The 15,885-nt window shown below is 41.1% G+C and overlaps 1 protein-coding gene across 1 annotated transcript in view; it reads right to left on the bottom strand.

Annotated features, from left to right (window-relative positions):
• Positions 1-1,887: 1,887 nt before the first annotated feature.
• CFAP47 (cilia and flagella associated protein 47) overlaps positions 1,888-15,885 on the bottom strand; it is a 178,948-nt gene continuing 164,950 nt past the window's right edge. Inside the window, exons 61-64 of the mRNA XM_083438942.1 lie at positions 15,685-15,856; positions 13,893-14,054; positions 2,925-3,093; positions 1,888-2,212 (exon numbers count right to left, since the gene is read on the bottom strand). Of these exons, the coding sequence (XP_083295068.1) occupies positions 2,003-2,212; positions 2,925-3,093; positions 13,893-14,054; positions 15,685-15,856 (713 nt within the window). The 3' untranslated portion in view covers positions 1,888-2,002. The remainder of the gene's footprint in view (positions 2,213-2,924; positions 3,094-13,892; positions 14,055-15,684; positions 15,857-15,885) is intronic.

Genomic DNA, 15,885 nt, shown 5'->3' with positions numbered 1-15,885 from the left:
GGATCAGCAGATTTATTCAGAGTTATTTAAAAAGCAGTTAACATTCCATTAGCAACAAACTGTGATCTGTGTCAGCAATAAGACACTGTTCAGTCATTTATTTTAGAGCAAGAAGTCACTGCAGGGAGAAATACCATTATTAAATATCTAGCAGGCAGATAAACACCCTGGATGTGCCTTGATATTTATCTTTTTTATTATAAATATTAGATTTACCTGTTACAGTCCTATTGAAATATTTTAACTATTTTTCTTGCTCATTTCAGACCAAGGAAGCCAGCAAATGCCATTCTTATTTTTTACCCTTCAGATTTGCAATTAAAATATACAGCTTAAACTGTAGGTAAAATAGCATTTACAGTGTTCTTTTAATGTGGTTTTATGGTGCTAGTCAAGCTAACCCAGTACCACCTTTCTTCCAATCTATACTGGATGATCCAAAAGACCGCACTTAGAATAACCCCTTCTTCCCCAAAGCAGAAGTTAAGGGAAGAGATCTGGGCAGTTATGCCCAGGGTAGGTTCTTCGGTGTTAATTGTGGCAGGGTGAGTCTTGGGATAGCCACATAATTGCACCAGTGGTGTAGGTGCAAGTGTGATAGTCATAGAGGGTTGTGCAGCAACAGCGGAAGCAAAAAGTGTTAGGGCACAGATGAAAACTCCTGGGGAGGTCTGTGTGAAACAAATCCATCATTGGCAGAGCATCAGTAAAATTTATAGGGATGTGCTAGAATATCTGGGTGGAGAAAGAGGAAGGGGGTGGTCTAAATTAAATGGCTCAACCTCCTTGTACAATCCAGGTTTCTCCATTGAGAACTTGTTCTTTTAGGGCCAATCATGAAATACAGCCACAATGTTGTGAGGATTTTGGCACAATACTCCCCCCCCCCCCAAGACACATGCACACTCTGGAGCCTTCCCTCACACTACCAATTCTTCCTGGAATGACAGGGTTTAGCACTGCTGTTGCCCTGCTTCCTGCAGAGGTCATATGCAAAGAATGAGTGCATCTAAGTCCTAGAGAAAACCCCAATGTCAACCTATCCTAAAGCTTCAGATCACAGCATTGCTGATCTAGGCTATTAGGATTGCTAGGTAGGGACATAATCCATACATCACTGCACCCACATAATGCCCATTCATTTTATCTCACTGTAAGAAAGTGCCACTTGTTGAATGCTCTAATGTATGTTGCAGGCTGACCCAGATCCCTGCGGTCTTCACGACTGAATGAATTTAAGTGTGTCTTACAGCATCTTCCCCCACTTCTCTGCCAAGGATAGCTCAGCCAGAATTCCACAGTTCTTGTGCTACTGATATAATTTCACTGTACTCTTGCCAACGAAGCTGACACAGCAGAGACAGTAAATCAGTAGCTCCTACCAGTTCCACACCATCAATATTATAAATGCATCCTGCGGGGCAGGCATTACCAAGCGCCCTTGCTGTTTGCAATGCTCGAAACAACTTTTAAAATTTGTAGTTCTTAGATTACAGAAAGTCAAAAAGGATACAAGTAGGAAGCAACAAAAAGTATTTTTTAAAACCACCTGTATTGAACTAGTATTAATAAAATTGCATTAGTATTCAATGCGGCACATGCATTGGTTAATGAAATGACTTTGATTCTGGGAAGCCCCTAACCAAGTGCTTAATTAACTTCAGTAATACCAATAGTAGATTGCAATGGTACCCTATACTTGGGGGGCTTGGTTTTTCTATTATGGCTATCCTAAAAATGACGCAGTGGTATTCCAATGTTAGGACATTGCAGATCCTGCAGTATTTTTATGCTAATATGCTATCACCACTTGATCAGGAAAACTCAGCAAAAATTCCCAACACATTCTCCCAAGTAGGTAAAACAAACTCTACACTGAGTTGCTCACTAGAATTGTTACAAAATTTATTGTTTTACAATTCACTATGTATAAAGTATTTAGTCTGAGTAAATACCACTCTTCTAAAAAATAAAAAAAATTATAAAATGAGGGCATTATGCTTTATTTTGCTCTTAGAACAAGAGGTGCTCCTTTAATGGTGGAGGACACGCCAGTGGATAACAGCTTCATATTTTCCCGTACAAAGTTACGTTGTTGCACCGTAGCTGATCTGACATAGGTATTGCTGCAGTCGACTTTTGCTGATGAACTTGGTGGTACAGTTTGTGGGGGCAGGCCGTTGATCTCATACATCCATTGCATTGCTGTGGTCTGAAAGCACCAAAGAGAAATTTCACTAGAAATGAGTTCATAGTCTATTACTGTGAAGCAGACAACAGCTATCTGCCACAATGTGTGTAATTAGGTCATTTATTGTTCCCAGCATAGGGGGTGCCTCAAAAAGCCACATTACCAGAACTGCACCATGGTGCAAAAAAACATTACCATGCAATAATAAAGCAAGGCAGAACATTTCGTTTTATGAACTAAGATCAGAGTGTTAGAGATATGTATACTGTCTAACGCCCTAGGTAATCAAAACTCTTGTTAATGCTCAACAGTTTGAGATGCAGCTTCTGAGGGAATTAGTTCACAGCAGGAAGTAAGCAGAAATAATAAATGGGCTGCTGGCTTTATTTGTACCCCAGGGATTAATGGGGTGCTTGAAATAAACAGCATCAACGTCTAGCATCTTTGTTTGGGTCAAGTGAGCCATCTCACACTATGGGTAGGAAAGGCAACTCAGAATTCCGCACTGTAAATTCTGTACATAGATGGAGTGTGATATGGATACTACAGCAACCAAGAACAAAAGTCATTTTCAGGTACCTTCTTTATAGTAGAGCTGACCTATTTCACTAGGAGGAGGTATCTAGTCACAGAAAGGATATTTTATAAGCATTTATTTTAGAGAAAAAATCCCTAAGTCCGTGAGCTTACTACAGTAAAGTTCCCTATCAGGCATCCCATTGTCAGGGCTCACCTGTATTACTAATGTTGCTGTGTGTTTCTTGCTGTACATATTAGGCTTGAATCCAACAGTGATCCAGGTTCCTGTCGAGTCAAGTGGAAGAAGTTCCCCAGCTTGAGGCGATACAGCAAATTCTGGATCGCTGCCTGTTAGGAAGTATGCCGTGTAAGGCTCTGGGTACCTAAGTGAAGAGCAATCAAAATATATCATACAACATTTATTACCATGCAACGGTAGTCCTAAATAATTGGTATTCTGCTACAGGAGATCAGCAATGAAACATTAATGGTGCCTTATAGCTGTGCTTCCTGCTGTTCAACTTCTTACATATACTGCTTTTCTTAGCCTGCCTATTGAAGAGACTTTCTGAAATGCTTGCTGTAATACTTGTGCGCATATATATATATATATATATATATATATATGCTTTCGTAGATTTTCACGGGTACAGGAATGCAGGTTTTGGTGTCCTCGGGTGTCTTCCCGTGTAAAAGTTGGGGTGTCTAGGCGACGTTTCGACGAGGTATATATATATACTAATATATATATACTAACATGGTTTTTTAATGTAAGTTTATCCTCCTTACTGCAGGCATTCGTCTAACTAGTGGTTTCCTCCTTACTTGGACAGAAGGAGGCAAATGTGTTCCATTCAATCTACCACACTTCTTTCAAGGAATCTGGGAATCTTCCAAAGTAAGGAGAAGCTGCAAGAAATAGTGCGCGCGCGCACGCACGCACGCACACACCACACACACACATACACTTACCGTAGTAACAGCAGCTTCAAGAATCTAAAACACAATTGGTTAGGAAAATCATTGACCTAATAAGTCCTAACTTAAAAAACAAACAAGCTCTACTGGAAAGGTTATTTGGCCAGCATATAAGATGCCAGTCAGTAAGAGTTCAAAACCTTGCATTCCAGGAAATGTTGCTGACATCCTTCTTGTAGGATAGGGCAGAGTTGTGCCTGGGAATCAGCTGGAGAAATGAGAAAATGCAATTCTCCATTCACCACCTCTCTCTGCAGGTTCCAGGGCAGTAACGGATCAAACCAAAACATCAAAAAAGGAAATGAAGGCCAACATCACCCAGATTAGTGTTGCAGTACATCATGAGCCTAAGGGTATGAAATATACTCAGAGTCGCAAAGTGATTTCACGCTCTTTATTCAGCTCATAGTGGTGAGGAGAGAATGAAAGTCCCCTCAAAGTATCTGCTTTATATACATTATTTACACAATGGGCTGCACGTGATTGGCTAATTCCGGAATTCTCCTGTAGGCCAATCAGGTTGTGGATTCACTTCTATCTGGAGCTGGATTGGGTAGCTCCTGCCGACCAATCATACTGCTGCATTGTTCTAAGACCAATCAGACTGCTGCATTCTGAATCCTATTGTTCTAGGACCAATCAGACTGCTGCATTTTGGATCCTATTGTTCTAGGACCAATCAGACTGCTGCAGTTTGGATCCTATTCAACTCAGTACATAACAGGGTACTTTTAGTGATAGTAATAAAATAGTAATAAAATACTGGATTGCTCAGTAACCAAAGGAAAAAAAATGTCTAACTTGCCTTTAGGGAATAAATAAAAACACTGACCCTAAAAGAGCGGGTAGACATGCTAGAACAGGCTTCCTCAACCTCAATCCTCCAGATGTTTTGAGACTACAATTTCCAGCATCCCTGACCACTGGTCCTGCTAGCTTGGGATCATGGTATTTGTAGGCCAAAAACCTCTGGAGAGCTGAGGTTGAGGAAGCCTGTGCTAGAACATGTTGCTGCTTTCAGTTCCTGCTACTGCAGACCAGACTTACTATATAAAAAACATCCCCACATGGATTAGGGAATGGTCTATTACTACCCTGCGAATAGTTTTTGCTTCCAGAATTTGTAAATCCTGCACAAGCCCACTATTTCATGGCACTGATAGTACACAGCTAAAGACAGCCCTCATCCTAAAGAACCATATGTATTCTTAATTGAGCCAGGGCTTATTTTGTAGCAGTTTTTGATTATTACAAATAAAGTAATCTTGGCTCTTGAAGCAATTTATGATCGCAAAGTAATTCTCTGCAAAATAATAATAATAATCCCCAAATATTATTTTTAGGCCCTCTACATTATTCATACATCCGTGGATGTGTTCTCAAGTTTATTAGATTATACCCAATCATATTAATTAGTTTCTAAAGAACATGTCGCAAAGGTAAACTGGGTCACTTGGTATTTCAAAGTGAATATTGCACTGATTACCGTATTTTCCTTCTGTACACAGCCATTTTTTATATAAGCAATGCAATCTCTAACTCAAAATACAGTTCCCAACAAAAGCAAGGCTTCTTCAGGTGTTCTGTGTTTAATTAACACGGAAGGGGGAGCACGGAAGGAGGGGAGCATCCTAACTCTGCTTTCTCATTCCCACCCCCATCCATAAATTGGAGGGATAACTTCAACAGGGAGTCTTCTTTCTTAGTGGAGGCTCCCTGTGTGATTTAAAATCCTGGAAAATCAAGACATGGGAATCTTCTATGAGCTGAAAAGGCTCCCTGCTGCAGAGGTTATCCATGCAACTCATGGAGGGCAAGGAGGGAGGAGTTAGTGTGCTTGTCTTTCCCCTCCCCCTTGCATGTTGATTAAACATAGAAGTAGGACGGCTGAACAGGACAATTTGATCCAGGTCCACAGAAATAAAAAAATAAGTTTAATTTGTCAGATAAATAAAAAATTACTTTTTCAATTCCACAATTCCCTTATTTTTTATATATATAAACAGCTTTTTGAGGAGCAAAAATTATGAAAGGTTAAGAATGAGCTTTTTGAAAAAAGAAAAAAGCAATTGGGTATTGTTTGAAATGCACATTTCAAGGTAGTCTTATTATCATGAGATAATTTACAGTGGTAAAGTTTAATATGACAAGCGCAAGATAGTTGATAGGCACTTTTCAAGAAAATGATGACATAACTACAGGAGTATAAAGGGCCCATCATTTATCATCATTGATTGCATTATGTACCTGTCCAAGAGAAACTTTGCTTTAATCAATCACTCTGGGGCATGAAGTTTAGACAACGAAAGATATTTCAGCTCTATGGATAACCCACTGCACTTTTGGAGAGAAAGCTCAAAACCCCTTAATGAAATAAAGGTTGGTTACACTGTTAGGTAACCCAGCCAGGGGCCAATATTACCTTGGTGCCTCCATAGTGCCATTTTCCAATAAGACATTTTAAGTATTTTTCAGTATCAAGGAAATCTTGCTACGCATATGAGTAACATTTTGCTCACAGCAAGTTTATATTAACCACTGTACTTATATACCCCACACACCATACTCTTTACTAGGGACTTGATTCTTTTCTTACTTTCCCTACTTCTTCATAAAATCTGGCAGAGACCTGATATAAATGTATGTATGTATGTATGTATGTATGCCCACTCAACAGCTGCTAAGGTTTGGGGTGCCTATTTCTGTCAATGTTCTCATTTAGACAGTGAAAACATATGCAGTGGTACCTCAGGCTACAGACGCTTTAGGTTACAGACGCTTCAGGTTACAGACTCCGCTAACCCAGAAATAGTACCTTGGGTTGAGAACTTTGCCCCAGGATGAGAACAGAAATCACGTGCTAGCGGTGCAGTGGCAGAGGGAACCCATTAGCAAAAGGTTAGGTTAAGAATGGTTTCAGGTTAAGAACGGACCTCCAGAACGAATTAAGAACTTAACCCGAGGTACCACTGTACATGTCTTTTTGTATACAGTGGTACCTTGGGTTACATACTGTCAGGGGTTCAGGAGCAGAGGCACAAGAAAGGGAGGAAATAGAGAGCGAGGGGGAGGAGTCCGAAGGAAATGTTAGCGATGACAGCGGTCCGAGGTCTCTGAGTCTTTCCAGCGAATCGGAAGATTCACAGAAAGGGGCTCCCATGGTCAGAGCAAGGGGGGTGCCTAGGAGGGCACCCCAGGAAGAAGGGGCCAGAGGGGACTCAGAGAGCAGCCGTAGGGAATCAGTACCAGTGTCCACACCAGAGTGCAGTAGGGGGAAGGAGTCCCAGGCATCGGGATCAGGCGGCGCACTGCCAGCGGGAGGACATGAGTCAGGATTGGCCACGCCTCCATCGGGGAGCGAGGAAACGGTCGAGAGGAAGGTTGAAGGCTGGGCGCGCGCGCCAAGTTCAAATGTACAGGAGGGCGGAGCAGTTGGCAGCCCGGATAGGGAGCCAGGTCCCAAAGCCCGACGAAAAGAGCGGGAGGAGTCAGGGGGGTCAGCGTCAGAGGAATCCAGGAAGGAAGGGACCCCGGGGGGTAGCAGGACCCAGAGGAGAAAGGAGAGACGGAAGAGGTGGAGTAAGGCTAGAATCTTAAACTGGTGTACAGGGGGCGGAGACTCAGATGGAGCTTCGCCGGTCTAAACCCTAGACGTAGAGCTGGGGCGCTCCGGCTTGAAAATGGAAACTGTACTTCAATAAAGACCTTTGTACATTACTACCGGCTAGCGTTGGTCCTCTGTGAGCTGGGACCTGGAGCCAGCTCTGACACATACGCTTCAGGTTACAGACTCTGCTAACCCAGAAATATTACCTCGGGTTAAGAACTTTGCTTCAGGATGAGAACAGAAATTGTGCTCTGGCGGCGCGGCGGCAGCAGGAGACCCCGTTAGCTAAAATGGTATTTCAGGTTAAGAACAGTTTCAGGTTAAGAACAGACCTCCGGAACGAATTAAGTACTTAACCCAAGGTACCACTGTATAGTTTTCAACATGATACAAGCTTACTACATTTATCATTAGTATGATCCCATGCCTCATTTCTTTCTGACTTTTGAAATAAATGGCCAACCAGCAATCATGGCACACCTAGTTATGGTTGGGATAGGAAATAAGTACTGCTTTTCCCAGTGAGACTTGCCACACTTCAATTACATTGTCTTGTGCTTATAGTACAGCACCATGGTGCTTCACCTATTACTTTCTGGTGAGTGGGTATAAATATTACAATCATCAGACCCAGTGCTAATTTTTTTTTGGGGGGGGGGGAGATGCAGAAACTCACAATGAACACCTCCATCATTCTCTTAGAATAGCAATGGTGCCTACCTGAGAGGTGCCAGAACTGACTTCTGGTGAGTTCTGGCTGAGAAAAAGCCCCAATCAAATCTAAGGAAAACAGAGAAGTCTGAGCTTCCCTGAGACTTTCAGGATTTAAAAAGTATCGGGAATTCCACATTCTGGCAATTCTTCGTCTGATAGCAAGCCTAAGGAATTAAGCTTCTCCTGGTAGCACAATAAAAATGCTTGTTCAGCAAAACCAGGAGGGATGACAACCAGAGTAATGAATAATATGAAGTATTAGTTTCCTGGGACAAATGCAGTATGTGACCTATTTGATAAATGACATTTTACCCCAGTCACCCTTATCTGCCCCATGCATGCTGTCATGTTTGTTTGTTTGTTTGTTTGTTTGTTTGTTTGTTTACTAAATACAGTATAGCCCACCTTTCCCCCAGAAGATCCTAGGGCAGCATATGATGTCTAGTAAAGCCACGGGTGCAAAGGAAAAGGTAAGGGGTTTGATCCACACTTTTGACTATTCCTTGGCAAGTGGGGCTTGCATTCTATGCCATTTAAATTGGGCACAAACTGGAAGACCTGCTGGGATTGTTTTCACTAAGTCTGAGCTCTTATGTGCAGTTGATCCCTACCAAGAGTGGGCCTTGCAGTTGGTGCTGAATTTAAGCCCAACTTTTGGCATTAATCCTTGCAGCCATAGCTTGAATACAAGTGGGGCTGAGAGGAAAAAATCAGTAGCATGCTTTGAGTGCACTACTGATTCTTTCTCGGACATCTCAATCACCTGACATCTAATTTTTTTTATTTTTTTTTTATTATTATTATTATTATTATTATTATTATTATTATTATTATTTCTAGCCCGCCGATCTGGCTGGGTTTCCCATGATGTTCTATGATGGATGGCTGTTCACATCTGCCAAAAGTGGGATGCAGAGGGTGGACCAGATATGGGCAGATCCAGTTCTTTATCCCTGTCTTATATAAAAGCATTAAAAGTAGTACTAATTGCCACTATCTTGAAAGTAATGTACCCCACAATTTAGATCTGTGATGTGTAAAATATGTGTATTTGGCCTGCAGATTAAAAACACTTCCAAGGATATTTCAAAATTTAGTGAAAGATAAAACATTTAAAAACATACTAACAGAACTATATTAAACATTTTTTACTCAAAGTATGATTTGCTGAGTTCATTTACAATATGCTTAGGACTGTGCACAACGCTATGGTGTTCTGGTATCAATATTTTGTTCTATATTTTTCCCTAACGAATAGAAGTCTAACAGCACCATTCATTTTCATAGCACTCTCCTACTGTAGTCAGGCAAGTGAGGCCTTCTAGCTCATAAGGCCCACACCTCCCACACCTGAATGAGAGTCATTTTCACAGAAGAAAGGCATGCCAGGTCGCTGTTATTTTAAACAGTGGCTTCAAATATTCATCCAAATATTCATCCAATCCTTCATTACTAAGCTAGAAACCTTATGACCTTCCTGTACTTTAAAGTTCTAGATATGAGGTCAACAGGGCCAGATTTCTTTCCCTGTGTAACAAATGCAGGTTTTTCCTATTCCTCAGAAGATGATGAAGAAACATATGAAGAAGGGCGCTCATCAAGGGAATTGTCAGCATAACAAACTACATTCTTTGCTAGAGAATAGAAAGAATGGGGAAAATAGGGGCAGAGAGGAATATTTCCCAAGTGTAATAAAGGCTGTTCTATGGTTTCTCTGACATGAATAGGCTGCATCAAGCTTGCATCATGGATCCTCTTTCTATATAACTATAATGATTCAGACTTTATTATACCTTTTCCTGGAACATTAGATCTCTTCACTACTATCAAACACCTACCAGCAGATTACAGCATTGCCAATGCAATTACTTCAACTTTTGTGCTCAGAAACAGCCTGTTCTATTGAACCTGATAGCTTCACCATTGTGACAGAAAGCACTGCCATATTTTGAAGGGTCCTCTCCGCTGACAGCCATGAGCGATAGCTATAGCAACTGTCCATCTCAGGTACACAGGCGGGAGAAGTGGGCTCTTTGCAGAAAATCAATAATGGCCAAGGACATCCTTTGAAAGTGAGGAAGTTAAGATTTCAACTCGCACTCTCGCCTCTCTTCCAAACACTTAGCTGAACAGGCAATAAAAGCTAGATTTAGAAATTATGAAAACTTCCTTGTTCCCACTATTTAGAGATAGGCAAGCTTCCCAAAGCTTTCCTTAGATTACTTCAGAAATTACCTCAGTTCTTAAAAAAAGAAAAAGAAAAACAGAATTTAGGCTCAATCCAAGGCCTGATAAGAAATACTCTGTCCTTTTCCCCACCTTCATTCCCCTCTGTGGAGGTGTATTTGGCCTGCAGATCATGTTTTTTCTTCACTCACAGAGGCAGGCCCACTGAAAGATGGGTATAGGTGGTACCGGGCCCAATGTCAGAATGGGTCTACCATATGGACCAGCAACTGTTACCTGTCTGTGTTACTTGCATGCAGATCCACAAGGAAGCCCATTTGCAGTGCTTTAGCCACTGGAAAGCACAGGAGCAGAAGAAAGTAGCAAGAGAGGGTGGAGCAAGGAGGCAGAGGAGCACCAAAACAGGCCGCTTTCACCTCCAGGTAAGAGCTACTCAAGCAGGAGCCAGCCAGCAGAGGGAAGCAAGAAGGCCTGCCCTGTGGCAGCAGGAAGCAGCAAATACATCATGCTTGCAGGCATCTGTGGCTATATCTTCCATACACTGTATGTTCCCAACCCAGAGAAGGACTCCCTAGGGCTACTATCTGAGGGTGTGGTTGTGGCACACACCAGCATTGCTGCTGCCTCCTCCTCACCATCTCTCTGCTTTTAAGGTGTTTGCTGCCACTGGGAGCAAGCAGGAAAAACAAAAGCAGCATTGACTCACCAGGAAAACAGTTTGAGGAGGGCAGGGCTACCATGAGATATTTTCCTCTTGTGTGTTCTCTTTTGTTTGTTTCAATCAGGGTTGGCAAATTGTTTATTGTTCTAAAATGCCTGGGCTGTGTGATCTTGCAGTTAAAGCATGGAGCGGTGTGCATGAACTTTTCAGGCATTTTACTTGCTTATTTATCGTTATTCGTGCTTTTATACTGTATTTTATGCTGCTTCTATGTTGTATTACAATTAAGAGTTTTAAATTTGTTGTTAGCCGCCCTGAGCTCGGTTTTCTGAACTGGGAAGGGCGGGGTATAAATAAAAAATTATTTTTTATTATTATTATTTCTCAACATGGTGAGCAAATGTTATACTGTAGCTTCCTTTTCCTCTACCAAGAAAGGCTCAAAGCTGTGTACGTGGCCTTCCCCTTCGCCCCTTTTTATCTTCACAACAATACTGTGAGGTAGATGATTCAGCTGCCAAAGTTGTGAAAGTGCACACATTTCTTTTTTTTGCATGTCATTCTTGACCTGGGTTGGCAAGCTTTTTTTTTCTGTTTTTCTCATTTTGCTTTAAAGTATCGACACTGTGGAATGTAGCAGTTAAAGGAATGTGTGTGTGTGTGGGGGGGGTGTTTTCATTGTTCATGTTTACTCCTCCTAGCAGCTCAAGGCTTTGTGCATTGTCCCCCCTCCTTTTTATCTTCAGAACAACCCTGAGACATAGAATTAGACTGAGATAATATATGTTTGTAAGCAGCAGTGCTTGCCAATAGATTGCAAGGGGTAAGAATGCAGGAAGACCCGAATCTACATACAATGTACTGGACCCAGGAAAGCACGTTGACAACCCTGGCCATAGAAACGAATGGAACCATCAAATCTTATGGGCAGAGAAGTAAATCTACTCCATTAGTTCCTATTAGAGTAGGAAAAAAGATATGTGGGGCAAAATATGCCGTAAGAGGGAGGAGCTATTGCTACAGTTCCAACCCCATCCCAGATTTTGCCCCATGCACTTCTTAAAATCAAGCCCTGTGCAATGTAATGGAGTGGCGTAGCTCCATTATATTACATAGACCTAATTTTAAGAAGCTGGTGAGGACTCTGGTTTTGGGTTTCAAAGCTCTCATGATCCCTGGCTGACAAGGACTTTGCTGAGTCAGTGGAAAGAATTGGACAGCCAAGGCATTGTTTTGTTTGGGCTTCAAATCCTAGTGGGAGAAGAATCTGGGAGTTTTAAAACATCACCATGTTTTTGAGGCAGGATTTTATAGGCTTTTCAAATTATCCCTCTCCAGAATCCTTATACAGTGGTATGGTACCTCGGGTTACATACGCTTCAGGTTACATACGCTTCAGGTTACAGACTCCGCTAACCCAGAAATAGTGCTTCAGGTTAAGAACTTTGCTTCAGGATGAGAACAGAAATCGTGCTCCGGCGGCATGGCGGCAGCAGGAGGCCCCATTAGCTAAAGTGGTCTTCAGGTTAAGAACAGTTTCAGGTTAAGTACGGACCTCCGGAACGAATTAAGTACTTAACCCGAGGTACCACTGTATTATGCTGCAAACATATTTATCTTCTATTTATTGAATTAAATCCCACTCTTTTATTGGAAGACAATGTGGTCTCTCATGTATATACTGTTATGAGTCTGGGGTGTTAAGATGGTGTCAGACCCCCCTAATACCTGGATTGAGCAAGTGTTAATATCCAATCAAGCCAAACTAGCTTCCTGTGAAGTGACAGCCTGGGTGATGAGTCATTAAGGGGAATTAAGGGGCAACTGACAGATAGGGAGTTGAACTGGGATGTTTATGTGAGCGAGAAGATGGAGGCAAAAGCAGCAGGTTTGAAAAGGCAGAGAGAGCGCCTGACTGATTTCTGCAGGGATCCAAGGCTTTGGCTGTGGGAGAAGCAAGACCCTCTTGGGGTGCTGATGCTGTGAATCCCTCCATCACAGGCTCAGGTTGTATATAGGTGTAAATAAACCATATGTCAGAATGGCACCAAAGTCTGCACTGTGCCTCATTTATAAAAGGGAACATGAACCCTCGATAAGTACCTGGAACCCTGGACTCTCGTGCTACTCAGAGGGGGAGGTGGCCTGCAACAATACTACCCTTCCCAGCTTTGCCTTGTACTTTTAAATGTAACGTAATCCTTTGCATTTACCACTAATTATTAACATTCTAAGATACCATTGGAAATGCTGTAACAACAGTCTGCTATCGAGTCCTTGCTTAATGACTAGGATTTCATCTTTGTTTCCATTATTTCCTAGTTAATACAACACACACACGTTGATACAAAATGGAGCCCGGGGAGAAAGGCCTTAATTTACTCCCAGTAATTTGCCCTGATTCACTTCCTGGTAGATGATATCATTATCTAACTATGTAACATTTTCAGTTAATCAGAATTTTTGTTTGGCACGTTTTGTTTAGTAATAGTTTTTTTGATTCATTCATTCATTCATTTTTGTTAGGGCAAGGCAGAGCTAGGGCAGTGCCTGAAACTTGTTGCAAGAAACAAATGCAAACCCCAAAATGCTCTAGGTACAAGGAACACCATCATTTTAGACAGAACATCTTTCGACAATATATTTATTTTTTATGCCACATCATTACACAAGAATAATAATAGTCTGATGATGATGATGATAGTTATATCCCCATAATGATCCAGGAAAGTTATTCACCTGAAACAATTTCTATTAGTGTGTTTGTGTATGGGATTCCTCAATTATTTCTACGGTCCCACAGCCTCAATAAATGTTAACCTGTTTAGGCACCACATTCTTAGTATAGCATTATTTCCAAACATGTCCTGATCTACTTGCTCATTGGGATTTATTTATTTTTTGGGTGGGGGGAGGAATCTGGTATCAGTCTTATTGACTAGTTGCATATTGTCCTTAAACAAGCTGAATCCCGTTGGATGCTACATTTCATCCTCGAAAAAGACCTTTAGGTTTTCCCCCTTAGATATTCTTACCTTGTTTGGCTTGTAAGCTTAAATTTAACTACCGATTCCTTGTTTAAGCCAGCTGCCTCAATATTGATGACATCATCCACTTCTGGTTCAGTGGCAACAAACAGTATTGGAAACTTCCAAATGCCTCCCGTGACACACTGTACCACCAACGTTGCCGGATGCCTTCAAAATTAAGTTTAAAATATTCATTATAATAGAAGGCATAATGCAACCTAAGTCAAATAAATCAATGTGCAAGGTGCACTTATATTCTTGTAGACCTGTAATGCATTACACAGCTGGTCATAAATTGGATTGCAGATATTATTTTTATGCAGGATAGTATATCCATTCTTACTTTGGAAAGGGCTGTCAGCTAAATATCACATTATTTTCCCCATCTGTTTCTGTAAAGAATGAAGAACCAAACTAATTGGCGCAGTCTAATTCACCTTACGCTTACATTTCAGTAGCAGTCTTGATTTCTGCAAGGTGACACCTTGATTTATCATGTTGCTGAAAAGGAGAACTGTTTACAGTATGGCAACAGTTTGACAGCTCAGTAATTGAGATGTAATTTAAGTTCTAGTTTCCAAAGAAATGTAAAATTCTGTCATTAAAGTCAATGACAACTCCCACAGACTTCACTGGAGATGGAATTTTATTCCTAAAGAAGCTGCAGCTTAAAAAGAATTATTATTCTCTCCACCCACCCCTGAACTGCTGTAACTATTTAACGTGTTCTTCCGATATAGTTAATCTTGACAACAATAAAATATACTGTGGGACAAAGGATGAGTGACAATGAGCTGTCCAACACCATCCAATAAATTCCACAGAGAAGTAGAATCTGATTTCATATATCTCAGTCAAACGTTATCCAAAAGCCCCTAGATTTATTTTCTTCACTGTTCTTCGCTCTCCCATAATGATGCAGGATGAGACACCATTTGGTGTTTCACATAATGAGAAGTAGTGCATTTTCAGAACAATTCAACTCTTCTTAGATTGACACTCATTGCCCAGCTAGGGCAATTGATATAAAAATGGCCAGAATTGGTCATTTTCAAAAGAAAAGCAGGAAGGAAATTTGGAAGGAACAGAATGTATTTACTCCTTGCTGTTGATATAGTGCTGTGTATGAACCCCAGGGCATATGACACTTATGCAAGCAAGCTTCTGTGGTCACTTTAAGAGATGGCACAGTTCCAACATGTATTTGCATCATATGAATGCAGACGTTTTTATGGATCTCCATGTAGAAATTCAGATTCCTGCATCAGAATGAATTGTTGAACTAGAAACACAGCTTCAGAAATCAGGAGAGCAACTGTTGTTTTTTATAAGGTTCCATGCCATCACTCCACATAAAAAACCTGATTGTAAATTGTACATCATATTTTAGTATGCATGTTGGTCTCTAAGGTGCTACTTGGCAATTTTAAATTTTATTTACTTATTTCGAGAATGTAGGGGTTAGGCTAGCATATTCTGTCTCTCCATGTGACCACAGTTGCATGAAAGGAAGCACCTGGAAAGATCTATTGAATGCACAGGAATAGTGGTAGCCAGTATTTACAGGCCCCTTGGGTGTCTGTGATGCATAAGAGAATTATCACCATCCACTAGGCACACAGGAAAAAGCATTTCTAGTCCTATGTAATTAATAGACATACATGCCATACTTGGCTATAGATATGAATCAAACATCCAGACCTAAATAAGCCTGAAGAAACAACAGCAGAATGGGGTTTCAACGAAAAGAAAAGAGGCCTTGTATCAGGCCTAGAGAAATCACAACTGGGCACTGTACCTCATTGGTTTGCTAGGTGCAAATATGATATTGAAGATCAAGGTCACAATTCCAGTTTTCAGATCCCGAAATTTCTTCAGCAAGTTTATAACTACTGCAGACTTCAGCTGAGATGCCACTCTATCAGATTCAAACTCAATATCATACACAAATTCTTCTTGGGTAGAGAATCCTAAAGAGAGAGAGGAAAAAAAATAAGAA

This window comes from Podarcis tiliguerta (assembly GCF_965153285.1).
Source record: "Podarcis tiliguerta genome assembly, chromosome: 4".
Taxonomy (NCBI): Eukaryota; Metazoa; Chordata; class Lepidosauria; order Squamata; family Lacertidae; genus Podarcis; species Podarcis tiliguerta.
This window is presented reverse-complemented; position numbering and strand designations above follow the sequence as displayed.